The following is an 18,355-nucleotide window of genomic DNA, read 5'->3' as shown; positions in this document are numbered from 1 at the left end:
TTCAATTCATGTTCATTTCAGATAGTTTTTCAATTGATACATATGAAATAAAAAACATGAGAAAAGTGTTTTTGTACTGATTTCAAGACTAAGGCTAAGGCTTAAAAACTGGAGGAATGGGAAACGCAATCCACAAATGCTCATTATGACTCCCAAAAAATAAAAAAAATCTGAATCAATTAACATCAGTGGCAACACATTTTTTTAAATTTATTTATTTTTATTAGCGTCGTCAAGCCGGTTTGGGCCAACAGCACTAAGTCAAAATGCCAGGGCTGATTTTTTTGTGCCTGTCCAGCCGGCCAATTTCTCTTTCGTCCTTTTCAAACATTTGTTTTATCAACAGTTGTTTCCCTCGGTCTACCCTTTCGACGCAAGAGGTTTCTCTCTTTTTTTTAAAGGGGAAGTCAAGTTTTAATCAATATCAGAAGGCGGCCATTTTGCCACTTGCTGTCAAGTAAAAATGACATCACAGTGTAACAACCAATCACAGCTCAGCTTCAGAAATCGGGTGAGCTGTGATTGGCCGTTGCTATATTCTAATGCTAATTGCTAAATATACTTCTTTTTTTTTCCCGATGAAAGGAGAGACTCTAATCTTTCTTTTGGTAGGTTCCATGTTTTTATAGAATAAGAACAATAGAAGAGAATATTCTGTGGGCCTTGCAAAATCAATCAAAATCTAGTAAAAGAGCCGGGAGCGAAGGGGGTTGCTTCAGTGAAAATGGCTGGAAGTGAATGAGTTAAGGTTGACTTCCACTTTAAGGTCTTCCACTTTTTTTTCTTTTTTTTCTGGACTTTAAGGTCTTTCAAATGGTTTTGGCATTGAATTGTCCAATGTTTGTGCACTGACGAATTTTCAATATTTGCTTGCAATTAATTGCTTGTTGTTTATTAGACAGCTCTCGATTTTTCAAGCTGTTTCGATGTAGTCTGTAGTCTTCACAAACAAAAACCCAAATTTAAAAACTGAGCACATTTGACACAGATGATGATTATTTTTGTGTTTTGCTTGTAGATAAGTTCTCCCTATTTTTCACTTGTTGGCTCTTGTAAGCGTTGAAAATCTTCCCGGGAATTTTCTTTGACATTGCGCAACAGCCGAAAAGTGAGGTCAAGTGCAATTCGTGTGAAAGGCTGCGGCGTGCGGAGTTGAGAGGAAGTCTCAAGCAAACTGCTGTTTTTTTATGAGCGCCACTTTGTGGCGGAATGCTGAGGGATGTCATTCCGGACGCTCTTTCCCGGCATGTTGTGACAGGCTCCGTTCTCCGGCTGGTTTGCGCGAAAGAATGAGCGCAGTTGGACGGCACGATGCGGCAAAAGTGCATTTAGACAGCACATGAATGGAATGAAATCACAATGTCAGAAAAAGAAAGAAAAAAAAAGAAAAAAAAAGAAATCACAATGTCAGAAAAAAAAAAAGAAATCACAATGTCATCATCGGGGCCAAATGAAAGTTAATCAACTTTTTTAATCAACATTTTGCATTGATAGTTCCCTAAATAAGGCTTTGATGTGGTGATTGCATCGGTACAGGAATTGATGAAAATCATACATTCATATCCATCAGGTTATAAATCTCCCGAGAAAAAAAAAAAAAAAAGTTTTAAATCTGAATTGCAAAAGGTTTTGCGTCTTGGTACGAGAATTGAGTCGAATATCGCAAGAAACTTTCTAGCAACATGACACCTTGGCTGAACGGCTTTACGAAGACTAACAACATATTGTGCATCAAAAAGTTCCACAAATATGGCCGACATGCTCAAAAAGTTTTGCCGTGACATTTTTACAATTTCAAAAAGCACTAACTTGATGTTTTGCGCAATCTGCTAATGAAAAAAATAGATTTGAATGGAAAATTTCCACTGCACGGTGCCTACTCTGCTCACCATGTACTCTACAGTCATCTGCTTTCTCAGTGCCCTTAGTCTCCTTTTGGATAAACTGCCGCATTATTGCAACATTTGAGTATACAAGGCTAGAAATATGTCATGTAATATGCTAATACGTTAGCTTACCCTGTTGCTGTGCCTTAAAGCTCTGAATGCTGCATTATTATATTCAGTCAGTCTCAACTTTGCTGCAGCACTCTGCCCTTAATCTCCTGAAATAAAGTAAAAGAACCAGTGTAATATTCCACATACGTGGCCAGAAGTGACAAACGCGCTAATGTTAGCTCACACTAATGCTGTGACTTATCTCTGAATGCAGACTTCACCTTTTCTCGCTGCCCTCAATCTCCTCTTGAGTAAAGTTGAAATAACATTTAAGTGTACATGGCTAGAAATGACAAATATTGAGAGGTTAGTTAGTTGGAATGCTCCAAAGTCGCCACTTTAATTTGCGCAATTTGCATGAATGCGCTTGCTGTGCTTTAGCTATGAATGCCACAGTGTCACACTCCACCTTGCTGCAGTGTTCTGTTTTCTTGCTGCCCTTAGTCTCCTCTTGAAAACCGGAAACTAAAACTGTAGCATCATTTTAAACTTGGAGGATGATAGGAAATTACAAAGAATGCATCTTACCCTGTCGCTGTACCTCACTTGCGGCAGTAGACTCCATAGTCTCCCCTTTGCTGCATCACTCAATTTTCTTTCTCCCCACAATCTCCTCTTGGATAAAATGTGTGTCCAGAGAATTATTAAACAGGAAACCCTATTAGCATGTACTAGCGAATCCTATTTTAAAGTGGAAAATTGATACCCAAAACCGAGCTGGTACTGTGCAGTGGAAAAGTGTTAGCCCCGCCCCCTCCTCTCAGTTAATCATGCAGGACTCATAGGTAGGCACCATGTACTTGATGTTGATGAAGGCGTCCTCTCCCCCGTAGCGCTCCAACACCTCCAGAGTCTCCTGGATGAGGTCGCCAACGTTCTCTCGCTTCTGCTGGCTGTAGTCGATCCCGTCTCCGGAGTTGACTGCGGGACGAGAAAGTCACACAACTGCTAACTGAGCGTCCACATTTGGAAAAAACTGATATTAACATAAAAGACAATATCCATTCCAAAGCAATGCAACACCGCCATCTACAGGGATCTGTTAGTCATTACAGTGGGTTACAAACCTGAATTTCGCAGACATCTTTCACGGCCAAGATTATTTTAGTTAACGAAAAACTAAAGAAAAAACGAAAATTCAAATTCAAAAAAACAATTTTGTTAACAAAATAAAATAAAAATGCTTTTTAAAAAACAAACACTAACTGAAACTACATTATGTTTACAAAACTAACTATAATTATAACGAAAATGTCCTTTGTTTTAGTCTTTGGTAATTAATTTAATACATGAGCCTTTGGGGATGATTTTAAATGTGATTTTAAGTATATTTATTTAAAGACGTTTGAAAGTGTGTCTCACTGAAGTGGATGTTTTCATTTTACCACGGAGTTTATAAATATTGTGCACAAGTAATGCACATTCAAAAAATAAATGAATAAAAAAAACTAATACTAAAACTAAATAAAATTAAACTAAATCTAAGCATTAAAAAACTAAAACAAAGTAACAGAACTACCCTAAAAACTAATTAAAACTCACTAAATATAAATAAAACTCAAAACAAAATAAAAACTAACTAAAAAAAGAAAATTCCAAAACTATAATAACCCTGTTCACGATTTGACGTATATACACGTGAGTGGCAGTAAACAATTGAACTTGCGGGTGATGAATATATATGTCAACGGCAGTGTTTGGGCTGATGCCGCGTTCTTACAATTTTCATCATTGACAGTGTAATAAAATTGTGATTTCGTTTTGCATATTAAATTAGCAACTGAATTTTATTTTTTTGGGGGGGGGGGTTGTGCGAGTTCACAATGGTATCTGAGCAACAGGGACCGATTGGGAACTCAATTTGGCACAGGAAAGTTTTTGTCGTATTTGGGGGGGCGGGGGGTGGTGGGGGCACATGAGCCGAATGCTGGCACGCCGCCCCTGGATAGCAGCGTTAACTCAACTTTCCTTTAAATGCAACATTTTCACAACTGTAACAAAATACTTTACTAAGGTTTAAGACCAACTTAAGTGTCAAGGTTTTTGTGAACTCAAAAAAGATGGCGTTTTTTTTTCTTCCGTTTTTTTTCTGAAAAGTTGCGGTTTGGATAGACATACACACACTGTGCCGTGAAAAACACTTATGTCCATTTTTTGTCATTTTTATATTTAGGTGATAAAAGTGAATGCGGACATCCCAAAAAGTAAAAAGTTCTACAGCAGCAATTACATTGTATGGATATCAATGCTGTTCATTTGGGTGAGTTGTAGCATAAATCGGACTTTGGGTTCCATTTGTTGCGTCAGGTTTTCTGCCACTGTCGGATCTCTGCGTGAAAAAGATTTTCGCCTCACATTTGAGCCTCCGCTTTTCACTTTCCGCTTCTCCCGCAACTACACCACCGTCCTCTCTTTGCTCTTCGATTGCTTTGGCCTGCTTGGAATGTTTCGATAAATAAAGTTGAGCACGTCAGCGACGGCTCACGTGGCGATCCCGAGTCAAAAGCCGTGCGTGCGGTTTCATCTTCCCCTCCTCGGCGAAGTCTAATTAGGAGCTGCTCATTTGTGCACATAACCTGTTTTTCTCTCTGCTCACTTGGGAGCGATATCACTTTTACTACTACTACAAAAAAAAAGGGGAGATTAGCATGGAAAAGATGCTTTTGGACTGGGATGAATGACGATGTGTGCGTGCATTCATCTCCATAGAAACGTCAGTGTTTCTTTTGTTTTGAGGCCCAGCACAGTGGCATGAGAGTGTGGCATTTGACTATGCTGATAAGGGCACTGTGTGTGTGTGTGTGTGTGTGTGTGTGCTTGCTGAAAATGAGAAAATAGTGGCGAGTAGGCTAGGCTGGATACCTCCGGAATGTTTTTCGATAACAAGTTCCCCCAGCGCACTAGAACTCTGTTGCATGTTTAACTTGTGTGTGCGTGTGTGTGTGTGCGTATCCCAAGGGAGGGCCGCTTCCTCACTATGTTTTGATTGGCTGGAAGCGGTGTACGGTGTTCCCGCGCCCGGCCCATAAACACTGTTGACAAAGGGTTGGCAAACTTTTGAGCTCAAGGGCTTGATTTCTATAAAATCTAGAAAATATATCAAAGCATGTTTCATTGTTGTTTACAAATGGTTTCATTTAGAATTCATTTAATTGTAAACAATAAAATAAGCAAACAAATATCAAATTGTTTACATGACTTAAGTTTCATGATTTACAATAAATCCATCATACAAAACATTAAAGTCACTTAAAATTAAGGGTGTTAGAAAAAATCGATTTTTAAGCATCAATTTTTTTTATAAAAATATTCAACAAAACGACTTACTTAGTGTTAGGATTTACACATTAAGCATGGAAGAATGTTATATAATTGGAACATTAAGTCTTAATATTTTATTTCAGTGCTGTTCAAAAATCAAAACAGACTGCAACCTGTTTGGTAAATACAGTGGCTCAGTTATAAGCATGAATTTTCAGATAAATAAATTCATTTTCATATAAATCTTACAGTGTACAAGTACAAGTTTACGGATTTGTACTTTCTAAATTTGAGTAAAAAAATGAAAAAATCGCAACAATCAATTTAGAGATTCGTATCGGGATTAATCGGTATCGAATCGAATCGTGATACGAATCGAATCGCCAGCTACTAGGCAATTCACACCCTTACTTAAAATAGTCAAATACTTCAATCTTCAGTTCTGTTGTTAGAAGCTGGCGCGTCGTTAGCGTCCACACGGCTAGCAGCCGCTAACTGCCGTGTCCTTTCCTTCACATGCCGGGTGTAGGTGTGCTCCTCTCGGCAGGAGGCCTCATTAAACTCCTCCACTGCCGACTCCCGGCTGACACCAGAGCACCAAATTGAACCCGGCTTGCGCGTTCGGGAGCCATTTAGACGACAACAGTAGAAAACGGAGGTGAAGGCTGTCGTTTTTGTTTATATGACATACGAAAACAGGAACGGGGAATTTTTTTGCCTTGGTACACAATCGGGCAGAATGTGAAAATATTTCGTTTTTGTTTCAATCAGTCAGCAAAGGCTTGGTAGTCGGATGTCTCGCAAAGATTATTCTGAGCAATTATCCTCCGGGATGATGCGTTAGGAGTCATTTTTTTCCTCTCTCCTTGATCTGCTCAGAAAATTGATTGACAATCGGAATATGTGTCAGTATATACATACTGATGAGAAGATGAGAAGACACCAATTTATGGAGTGAAACAAAAAATATTTAGAATTGGAAAATTGTTCCACTTTAAAATATATTGCGATACATATTCTTTTATTAATATATGTATATATTTCTGGAATACATGTATAAGGGGTGTGCAAAGTTTACAGTTCAAATTCATATTGTAAAATAACAAGAAAATTCCATGCATCAACACCCTCTTGAAGTGAGCCATATATTATCCTACCAAATTGGAATCCCAACGAATCAAACCGATTTGAATCGTTCCACTTTAAAATGAGCTGTCCTTGAATCATATTGCACCTCATGTATCCAGACCTGAATCGATTTGTGGTTTATTGGATGGACGCACACCCCGAGCTATTCACTTACTTTTTCAAACCTGGTTCGTTTTTTTGTAATGCCATCAACGGTACGTGAAACATTTGTCTTGTAAACCTACCTTGTAAATTGTCCAATTGTTTTAACAAGCAGAAGTTAGAGGGGCATGTCTCAGAACGGTGCTTATTTTTCCACCCCTTTACTTCTTCTTCATTTTTCAACAACTAGACAAAGTCAAGATCCAGTAAATATTTGTATAAAAATACTTATAGGCTGTTAACTCTTTGACTGCCAGACGTTTTCAGAAAAGGGATGCCGTGGGTGCCAGCCGATTTAAAGCATTTTGACTGATATTTCAAGGTCCATAGAAAATTATGTGTTTGGACTATGGAAACACACATACTACCAAAAAAAGATTGGACTCTCATCTTTCATCAGAAAAAAAAAGTTTGTTTCTACCTTATTCCGATTTTCAGTAATCCACAATAGAAAATGGTTAGTTTCACCTCTGTTTTGAAACAAACGTCTTTCAACGTCTTTGGCACTCCTCCATAGGATTTTACTAAACGTTATTTAACGTTTTTGGCAGTCAAAGAGTTAATGCAGTATAAACAAAACAATCAAAAATGAAAAATAGTGGTGGTAAAAGAGCCTTCCTGTGCCCAATTACTTCAATTTCTATATTCTTCTCGTATGACAACATAAACCAGCGTAATCCGGCGCAATCAATATAAAGCAATCTTAATAAAATCTCCCACCATGTGAAGAAAAAGGTCTTGACGGGAGTCGCGCGAGGAAAAGGAACCGGTCGAAAGGATCTTCCGTTCGGTGACATTTGCGGCGCAAAAGCGGTCGTTTTGTTTTGGGTCTTGTGCGATAATCCCCGGGATTCCCGCGCTTTAGCGCGTCGATGCCGAGGAAGCTTTTGCGTGACATTTGGCTGTTTACGTCACTCGAGACGCATCAAAGCAAAAGGTCTTTGGGAATGGAAAAAAAGCAAAACTCAAGGCGGTGCGATGCTTGAATACAATTTGGGCATATCTGGGAACATATTATTAGAATTTTTATTTATTTTTCCTGGAGAGCTCAGTATTGTTCATTCGGTAATTTTACCGATTTGACATGTCATCATCATTGCTCTCTCTTTTTATTTATTTTTTTATTTTGTATGTGGGTGAGTATGTGTATTCATTAGTTCACCTAAAACTTATTAAAAAAAATCCCATACCGTTCACCTAAACCGAACACTTCCAGCCAGAGTCGTGAGGCCGTCAGGAGACCAGAGGAAGGACCAAAGAAAATTATTATTATAATATTTGATGATAGGTTGAATCCTGTGTTTTGCCATTTTCCATTCATCTTCAGCTAAATACTTCCGAACTCATTTGAAGGCGGAGTTACCGAACAAAAATTTCGACTTAAGTCGTATTTCCCCGTTAAAGTCGATATTTACAAAAAATATATATTTTGTACAGTAATTTTAAAATACATATTACACATACGGACGGCAGAGCTAATTCAAGTGTGACTCGCCTGACGGCGAGCCGACCGGCTGATGGACGTCCGTTGCTGAAGGCAACAACTTTAAATAACTTAAAAATGGCGTGATTACTGCGGGAAATTAACAAGAAAAAAAAAGAAGGTGCTACGTACGAGGCACGGGCGCCGTAAAGTCAAAACCACGTAGCTCGAGGACTCCCTAGTAGTTTTTCAAGGCAAAGCAGTGGAATGTTTTAAAAGGGCCAAGTCAATCACCTGACCCAAAACCCATTGAGCATGTCAGTTCATTCAATTGACAAAAGTGAAGGGAAAATGTCCCAAGACCAAACAGGAAGTGAAAACAATTGCAGTAGAGTGGCCAGGGATGAAATCCAGTATCTGCTGAGTATTAAAAAGTGAAAGTTTACACACACACACATTCTCATACTCACCCACATGCAAAAAAAAAAAAAAAAAAGAGCGCAATGATGATGACATGATTACCGAATGAACAATACTGAGCTCTCCAGGAAAAAAAAAAAAAAGTGAAAGTTTGATTCATGATTTTTAATTTGTCCAATATGTTTAGATTTTACTGCCCGATTAAAAAAAATGATTCAATAAAAAACAAACATATGCACATATTTGAGTTATTTTTCTCAAAATGGCAATTTTGTCATCCATTTGCAAGGAAGTGCATCATTGTAGTTGCCACTCCCTGCTCTTCCGCCCGTGATTGAAACGACCCGGGTTAGTTAGTCATGCGCGCTCCTCCTCCAAAGCGCTCAGGTGACACACACGCCGCACAGGATTTGGGCCAGTTCAGCTCCCAATTCCCGAGCCGATTCAGCCATTGTTTCTAATCAACTTAGCCTGGACTGTGGAAGTCGTGGCTGAAAGCGGCTTAGGGGCGGAGGCCTCCTTACACAATAAGCGTCTTTGATAACGCGGAGAGCGGCCCGCTGCCGAGAGCCCGCTGCATTTTCGCTCGGGGTTCGGTCTCGCAATAGAGGAATGCAGATTGCGAGCGGACGGACGAGTCGGGAGTTCCAGGAATGCTCTGAGCGGGAGGCGGGTTTGGCACAGCACTTTGTGTTATCGCCAAAAAACACAGCGATAACTCGGCATGTCCGTGCAAGGCTCAAGTCGTGCGGGTAAATACTGTTTATCAACCACGCCGCTTCATGCAACATGCACCTTTGACTACATTTTTGACTGTTTCATTTGAATGTATTTATTATTATTGTGGGAACGCTGAATTCACGCCTCCCGTGGTATTTATCATCTGATTCCACATTACTTACAATATTGGCACAATTTAACGTTAAATATCAACTTATTCCCTTATTCGTTTTCAATGGGACAGACATTGAACTTTTTTCCAAGTATCACTTACCACGCCCACTTCCATGCATATAACTTCAATAAAAAAAAAAAATCAATACCAGGTGTCTGATACTGCTCTGTGGCACAGTTGGTAAAGTGCATTGTCCAGTAACCAGGAAGTCATCATTTCATCATTTATCTCTCAATTTACTTCATAAGCATTCCACATGCATTCAAATCTTAGCATTTAGCTATTAGCATTCAGCTATTAGCATTCAGCTATTAGCATTCAGCTCTGTGGCAATGTGGCACTTGTGTAATACAGGCTTAAAAATCAATCAGGGCACTTTCTTGATCCTGTAAAGGACATTAAGGAAATGAATTATTGAGCTTTAATTTCCTGAAATTCCTTTTTTTCCGTTATATTTTCAATATTGTATGTCAAAAAGCCTTTTTTATTTATTTATTTATTTTTAAATATATTGCTACTTACTATACTGGGAGGTGACTGGTGAGTCAAACAATTTATTTGAGCTTATAAAACACTTTGTGAGTGTTTTCAAGTGATCCACTGTGAGATATTGTTGATTCATGCCAGATCCAGGTTTGAATTACAGCACATCAAAAAAGCAAAACAGATGTGAGCGCGAGCAGGAGCGACTGGCGTTTCAAAGGTGGGCGGGCGCGCTTCAAAATCCAGCAGGGGAGTGGGTGGGACGCTGAATGAATAAAACAGTCCTGAGTAGAACTTGACTTAAGAGTTTAATTGGTCCTAAACTTGCTCGTATAGCAAATCAAATTTGCCATTGAAATGAATTGAAATCAAATGCCATGAATTGGTAACACCAACAAAATATTTCTAACATGTTTTAATAAGGAATAAAATATACAAATGTACTTTATATAAAACTGAAAAATCTAAATAAAAATATAGCAAATATAAAAGAATTACAGGTAATTGGACTAGTCGATTATCAACTCAAACGATCATTATATTGATAATGATTGACTGTTTAGCGACCTTGTTTAATTTCAAATAGTCCAAATCCTCGAAAATTTTGCCTCTCAAAAGATTTCTGTAATCCTCCATGAAAGCAGACTCAAGAAATTTGTAAACGTCAGCGAGAAAAATAAGTCATGTAACTCGAGTAACTCATAAAGTATGTATATCAAATCAATGTTCCCCATTGAAATGAATTGAAATGAATCTATTCCGATTTTTGCTACATGTTTTTACTCTAAAGAAAATAGCACTGTACAGTAGAACAAAAGAGAATCCACTGAACATGTTACAAGTCAAAAGTCACACAACAACAATTGTTCAACTACTGTCGAAATCAATCAAGAATTGGACTCCTTCCTGAATCGTTACACTACATTTTTTTTTTAATAGAATTCCCACTTGCTCCCAGCTGCTAGCATCTGGAAGGGATAGCAGCTAGCACAACACGGGCGAAAACAACCATCCAAGGTCGACAGAAAAAAAAAAAATAATAAAAAAAGCAGTAGACCCTCGCTTCACAGAGAAGAGAAAAAGCGGGGAGTTGTAACTGGTAAGGGAAGGTATCGCTGTGCAGGGCTTGCTGTGCGCTTGTTGATGGTAGCATTGGAGGGCACATGTGTTCAACAGCAGGCATCTAATTGAAAGGACCTCGCAGTCGGGGAGCAGGCAGACCTTTCATGCACACTCACAAAAAGTATGACCCGTGTGTATTATGGCGCGTGGTTTTGTCCATGTAAAGGTGTGACGTTATACGCGTAATACAAAGGCACACAAAAGGTTTATTGTATAGTAAGCCGATTATAAGCTTGGTTGCTACAACAATAACAAAAGACTAAAATTATAATGAAAAGTGTCAATTGTTACAAAAAAAAAAAAATACAGTATGTGGTGAGCTCAGAGCAGAGACGTAAAACAAAAGGCTTTCACTGTCAACCGCAGTTTATTAATCCGACTTCTAAGCGGTGGCCATCTTGTGACCGCTCATGCTTACACAAGCGTAACCTTCGCCGCGGGTCACTGATCCCATTTTCCACGTTCACACCACATGATTGCGGCAGCGTTTCCAACTGAAAGTTGCCGGCCAAAGTTGCAAGTGGAGTGCCTGGCGGATTTGAATGTGTCAAGTGTCGGGAAGAAGAACCGCGGCCTGAAAAGTGTGTGGACAAACAACAGGATCAGGCTGCTACGCTCCCATCGATCCCCGGCCCCAACAGGCCCACTCGTCAACATGGCTACTAGGGAATTGAATTCCAATTTGACATTTCTGAAAGCACATCTTTGGCTGACTACTGTTGAGAATTCCAAAACTACAAGTAGCAATGAAGCATCTAAAGCTCATATTGCTATTCAATTAATGCACCAGGATTTAGTAGATCGACAGCAAGATAATTTGGCACATTTTAGTCATAAATTAGATAGATAGGTAGATAGCTACATAGCTAGCTTGACAGATAAATAGCTAGTTATGTAGCTAAATAGATAGCTAGACAGCTAAATGAAATCATAGGTAAGTAGGTGCAGTAGGTAGGTAGTGTTGACATTTTACTGTTTCCTGTGAGGGGAGCGAAGGAGGCTTTGTAATACTTTTTCAAGATAGTATAAGAATGCTGTGAGTCCGCTGAAAGGACACACACTGAGGGAAATCACACTGATTGAGTGTATCTTGGCTGTGTGTCAGAAATTTCGGAAATAAATCCTTCGAAGGAACCTGATTCACGGATCTCAAGTCTGAAAACAACATTATGAACACGCGGAAAACATAAGGATCGTTTTCCAATACTAGCTAGCTAGCTAGATAGCTAGATAGATAGATAGATAGATAGCTAGTTATATAGCTAAATAAATAGCTAGATAGCTAAATAAATTCGTAGGTAAGTAGGTGCAGTAGGTAGCTAGTGTTGACATTTTACTGTTTCCTGTGAGGGGAGCGAAGGAGGCTTTGTAATACTTTTTCAAGATAGTATAAGAATGCTGTGAGTCCGCTGAAAGGACACACACTGAGGGAAATCACACTGATTGAGTGTATCTTGGCTGTGTGTCAGAAATTTCGGAAATAAATCCTTCGAAGGAACCTGATTCACGGATCTCAAGTCTGAAAACAACATTATGAACACGCGGAAAACATAAGGATCGTTTTCCAATACTAGCTAGCTAGCTAGATAGCTAGATAGATAGATAGATAGATAGCTAGTTATATAGCTAAATAAATAGCTAGATAGCTAAATAAATTCGTAGGTAAGTAGGTGCAGTAGGTAGCTAGTGTTGACATTTTACTGTTTCCTGTGAGGGGAGCGAAGGAGGCTTTGTAATACTTTTTCAAGATAGTATAAGAATGCTGTGAGTCCGCTGAAAGGACACACACTGAGGGAAATCACACTGATTGAGTGTATCTTGGCTGTGTCTCAGAAATTTCGGAAATAAATCCTTCGAAGGAACCTGATTCACGGATCTCAAGTCTGAAAACAACATTACGAACACGCGGAAAACATAAGGATCGTTTTCCAACACTAGCTAGCTAGCTAGCTAGCAAGTGAAAGAGGAATAAAATTATTTGTCCTCTTTGCGTGTTCCAAAACTTGAAGACAGATTTAATGTAAGAAAAAACACCTTTGCAAAAATGATTTTAATCTAACAGAGATCTCTGGACATCGTAACAGACTCCAATTCATCACTTAACAGGTGGAATTCAGAGCGCCGATTGTGTCTCTTCCGCGTGTAAAATGGCTTCTTATAGTTAAAAAGACCGCCTCTCTTTCATTTGTAGACAAAACATACTCTCTTGGTACTTTTCCGTGAGCGATGGCGAAAACAGAGTCAGGGGTGCGTGTTCGAAGCAGATTCTGTTCTCAAGGACCAAATGTGTTTTCCCACAGAGAAGGAACTTCTAGACCAAATAATATGTCCCAGCTTAAGGTCGAATTATACTGAGTTCAACACTACTTGCTTTACACGTCTATAAAACCTTTCAACATGGTTAATATAAAGAATTAAGATGTTAATAATGTATAACAATGGTTAATATATGAAAATAAAGAATTTAAATGTTAATAATATCTAACACAAGCTAGCTAGATAGATAGATAGATAGATAGATAGATAGATAGATAGATAGATAGATAGATAGATAGATAGATAGATAGATAGATAGATAGATAGATAGATAGATAGATAGATAGATAGATAGATAGATAGATAAACGCACCAGGATTTAGTAGATTGACAGCAAGATAATTTGGCACATTTTAGTCATAAATTATATAGATAGGTAGATAGCTACATAGCTAGCTTGACAGCTAAATTAATTCTTAGGTAAGTAGGTGCAGTAGGTAGGTAGCTAGACAGATAGCTAGCTAGGATGGATGCTATCTATCTAGCTAGATAGATAGAGGACGTCTGCCACTTTGGTTTGAAGCTGCATTTTTAGGGTCCATTGGTTGTTGATTAATGTGAAAACAATACACAGCTAACAATGGTGAAGCAACGTCCCAAGCTCGGGAGCGTGGGGGGGGGTTGCGTTGTGTCAACGCTGTCAGGTGTGAGTCAATGCCGTCAGATGCGATCTCATTACGCCAGCTTACCTCAAGGTTAGCAATGGGCTGCGGGCGAAGCACAAAATCAATTGGCACACTAGGGGGGGGGGGGGGGGCGGTAAAGGCCACCGCTGTGTTGCCATTTTGCGCACCCCCCTGGACACAAGCCGAACAAACGTTTGGTGCGTTAGCGGTTAATGCAGACGTATTTACAAGACACATCGATAGAGTGCTGCCAAATGACTGCAAATGAATGTACTGATATCCACAAATAATCAAATATAGCTTCAGTGATTCTATGATTGGGATTTACAGCATAGTAGGTCTTCATATTGTACCATAACCGTATTGATAGCATCCCCAAATTCCTAATTCCAGGTCCTCACACAGCCATTGGCAAATCCTCAAAAAATCGTAATTTGACCCTGTTTTCCGGATACATTGGAGTGCGTAGGCAAAAAAGATACACAATTTCATCACCCATCTGTCTAGGATAGTTGCTTCCAATTGGAGATCATTTGGGTTAATTCTCTAGTAGCACTTTGTCCAAGTACAAACTCCGGGAATTTGGCCAAAATAGCTGACCGTGTTTAGATTTAGGCAAGTATCTTACAGACTTTTTTTTTTCTAAGTCCTGTTACGATAGACGTAGCCAAACAATTTTGTGTCAATCAGTCAAAATGGTCACAGGGGCTCTTAAAAAAAAAAAAAAAAAACTTTCCATGTCAAGGCGTTTATTGCATTGGAAAAATAACAAAAAAAAAACGGGTTTTAAGTGTTAGCCAAGGCCACTAAGAGACACGCATGGCCTAGAAAAAAGAAATTCAGTGAATGGGATGAAGGTTCCAGAAGGACCTCAGACGACACCTGTTAAGAAATGCAGAAAACAGATGGCGTAAAGAAGACTGACCCCGACGGAAGACGGCTTGAAACGGAGTCCAAGGCGCTCATCATGGTCGTCTCGCCAAACAATCACGCTGCTCATCTTGGAAAAACTGACCGAGGAAGACAAAGAGGAGCCGGCGGAGTGACGCAAATCTGCCGAGCGATCCCGTTGGACGGATGATTGAAAGTGACGCTTGCGTTTATATTAAAGTGGAGCGCCGATGTCCGTATTGAGCGAGGTCGGCATCTTCGTGCTTCTTGTAACGGATAGTGGGGACATCAAAACAGTGGGATGCACTGATTTTGTTCCTTGTGTTCCCAAATTGAGGTTTAGGTTGAAGTTAGGGTTCGGAAATCTAGATTTTTAAGTTTTTGTTTTAATGACAGACTAGATTTTTAGATCGGTGCAGCGTCTGCAGTGATGCGGACGCTGTATAGGTCCGTTGTGGTGAAGAAGGAGCTGAGCCGAAAGGCAAAGCTCTCGATTTACCGGTCGATCTACGTTCCTGCCCTCACCTATGGTCACGAGCTGTGGGTCGTGACCGAAAGAACAAGATCCCGGATACAAGCGGCCGAAATGAGTTTCCTCCGCAGGGTAGCCGGGTTCTCCCTTAGAGATAGGGTGAGAAGCTCGGTCATCCGAGAGGGACTCGGCGTCGAGTCGCTGCTCCTCCACGTTGAGAGGAACCAGTTGAGGTGGCTCGGGCATCTGGTTCGGATGCCTCGGGCATGTCCTACCGGCAGAAGGCCCCGGGGACGACCCAGGTCACGCTGGAGAGACTATGTCTCTCGGCTGTCCTGGGAACGCCTTGGGGTCCCGTCGGATGAGCTGGCTGAAGTGGCTGGGGAGAGGGAAGTCTGGGCTTCCCTGCTAAAGCTGCTGCCCCCGGACGGACTAGATTTTTATTTTTAAGTTACTTTTTTTGGGGGGGGGAAGACATTGCCTTGCCCTCGTGAATCCACTGGCTGACGGTTCATTTGCACTTTCTCTTTCCCGGTGGGCTTCATGTACAAGATGTGTCAGAAAAATTCCAGGACTCGTGTCACCAAAGATTTCAAACCAAAACTACAAACTAAAAGTTCTCCCCGTAGACGTGGGCCGGATGATCAACCGGCACATCTTCCAAGACATCCTATGGTGTGTGACTCGTTTAGTGTATGAGAAACACTGCCCTGAGCACCTGACAGTTCCTGTTTAAGAGGGACATTGATGATGTCTCTGACACTGTCCAGGATTTTTTTAATTACCAAATGTTGGAGTTAAGGTTAAGGCTCAGATTAGGTTGGGGTGTGGTTAGGATTAGGATTAGAGGGTTATCGTTATGGGTAGAATACAAGGGCGGCATGACTCAGTGGTAGAGTGGTTGTTATGACTTTTTCAAAGTGAAAATGAGGAAACAGCGTTAAAGCGTTTTTTTTTTATGTACCTAAGATAGAAAAGCGTTAAACGAGTGAAAAGGCACATTTGCAATTGTGGTTTATGTGAAATTTAGTTAGCACACATTTAAGTCCAAGTGGCACGCCGAGTGTCCTCGCACTTCTTTTCAAAGTCATTTGAGTAACGGGACGGCGGGGAACATCAAAGCAAAGAGGTTCGCTGCTTTAACTTCTCACACACTTTCAAAACGATGTCATTACAGCACACACACGCACGCACGCACGCACACACACAGTTACGTCCATTGGCAGAGATGGGTCTTGTGCCCGGCTAATAAAATCACTTAAGTCTTCATAACCACTTTAGCCTTGGAGGCTACTGTCAAGTGCACGCACACACACAAACACGCACACACACACACACATAGCCCATCCCTTCCATTAGCCTAATGAAGTGGCTTTAAGATGGATGAAATGACATCACAGCTACCAATCACCATTCCACTCCAAAAAAAAAAAAAAAAAAAAAACTCTTCCTCTAAAAGCTGCCCCCCCCACCCCCCCCACCCACCATCCATGACTCTCTGCAGCAAATGGGCGATGACTATTCCAGACGCACGCCACCCTCCCCACCCTTCAAAAAGACTTTTATTGGTCTGGTTATTTATCCCTGTAATGCAATTGGCTGGAGTGGATGCCTATGGATGTGCAGGGCTACTAAATCATAGCAGGCAGAGAAGGGAGGAGGGGGGGGGGATTTCAGGGAGAGGGGTATCAGAGTGCTTACAACACGTTGCGTTCAACAATGACACAAAAAGGCACCGTCTGCATTTAGAGCAGGAAGCATTCACATCAGGTATGTGCACAAGCAAATCAATTGGAATGGAATGATTTTTCCATATTTGGCCATTGGAATAATTACAAGTGTCTAAGGAAAGGAAATTGTAGCATTTAAGGTGCTTGTTTAGGTGGAAATGGGACACCAATGTCTCACTATGGACCTTTTCACAATGTTTATATGCAGTGGGCTTGCAGAAAATGATTGACTACTACTTCGTTGAATCAAAAAGGTTGACATACATTTGTTGTGTTTAGGGTTGCGCCACCAGATATATTTCAAAGGGTACCAAAAAAAAAAAAAAAGACAGGTCCATGTTTATCTATAAAATCCATCCTATCTTCACTCTCTGCTCACCAGACATACCACCACCCCCACCCTCTGTTTATAGCAATTTTAGTAACCTCTTCCTTCCCAAAGTCCACACAACTTTTGGTCGACTGTCTTCAATTTTCTGCTCCAGACATTCTGCAATAATAAAACTAATGTGATTCATGTCAATATCATCATTTAAAAGATAGTGAGGGATACCGGACATGATCCTTGCACCTGTTTTTAGCCTGTTATGATGAACCTTTTATTCATAATGTGCTATGATATACTATATTTGTAAATATGCAGCTATACTATGCAAATATGTACCAATATTACATTATGCAAATATGTACCAATATTACATTGTACAGTTTGTTATTGTTTTAGCCATTTTTATCTGCTGTCTACAGACAGGTCAGCATTGGAAATGAGAATCAGTTCTTAATTGCCTTACCTCAATTGCAAAAGGTTAAATAAATACAAATCAAAAACAAAACCGCGGAACAAAAACACAGATTACTTCATGTAATTACTTCATGAAAATCATGTTAACTACAGTATTTCTGAATTCCCACCATGCCTAATATGGAACAAATTTAAAACCCTTTTCACACTGCACTCGCTTATTGAGGTTGTGTCGACAACGGCGATCCAGTGGCCATCGTGCCCATATTTGGAAGTGCTGGCGTAGCAGCCGACTTAACTTAATTGCTCACTTTGCCCGTCAAAGCAATTTCCCTAAAGCCCGTATCCGAGCGAGCGGCGCGGGCTTGCGAGGGTACGCGCACATAGGGGGAGTGTTGTTTTTTTTTCAACCGGCTTCATTCACTCTCTCAAACCCTTTTTTTTTTTTTTGTCACAGAGAAATTTGTATCGGCAGCTAAAAGTTGAACGGGGTGTGATGTACATGCATTTTTTATTTTTTTTACAATTTTGAAGCTTCATTTCATACATTTTGTGATTTTTTTTTTTAATCATTCAAATTTGGCAGGGTTATTAACGAGACTTTTCTGTGTGGTGCATCCAATTTACATGACATAGTTATAAAAGAAAAAAAAAGTCAAACAACTCTTATCGAGAAAAAAAAAAAAA

At 40.0% G+C, this 18,355-nt stretch overlaps 1 protein-coding gene across 1 annotated transcript in view; it reads right to left on the bottom strand.

The window, feature by feature from the left end:
- Positions 1-1,440: 1,440 nt before the first annotated feature.
- pacrg (PARK2 co-regulated) overlaps positions 1,441-18,355 on the bottom strand; it is a 164,893-nt gene continuing 147,978 nt past the window's right edge. Inside the window, exon 5 of the mRNA XM_077580322.1 lies at positions 1,441-2,918. Within this exon, the coding sequence (XP_077436448.1) occupies positions 2,758-2,918 (161 nt within the window). The 3' untranslated portion in view covers positions 1,441-2,757. The remainder of the gene's footprint in view (positions 2,919-18,355) is intronic.

This window comes from Vanacampus margaritifer, chromosome 1, assembly GCF_051991255.1.
Source record: "Vanacampus margaritifer isolate UIUO_Vmar chromosome 1, RoL_Vmar_1.0, whole genome shotgun sequence".
In the NCBI taxonomy this organism is placed as follows: Eukaryota; Metazoa; Chordata; class Actinopteri; order Syngnathiformes; family Syngnathidae; genus Vanacampus; species Vanacampus margaritifer.
The sequence above is the reverse complement of the archived record's forward strand: the minus strand, read 5'-3'. Positions and strand labels throughout refer to the sequence as shown.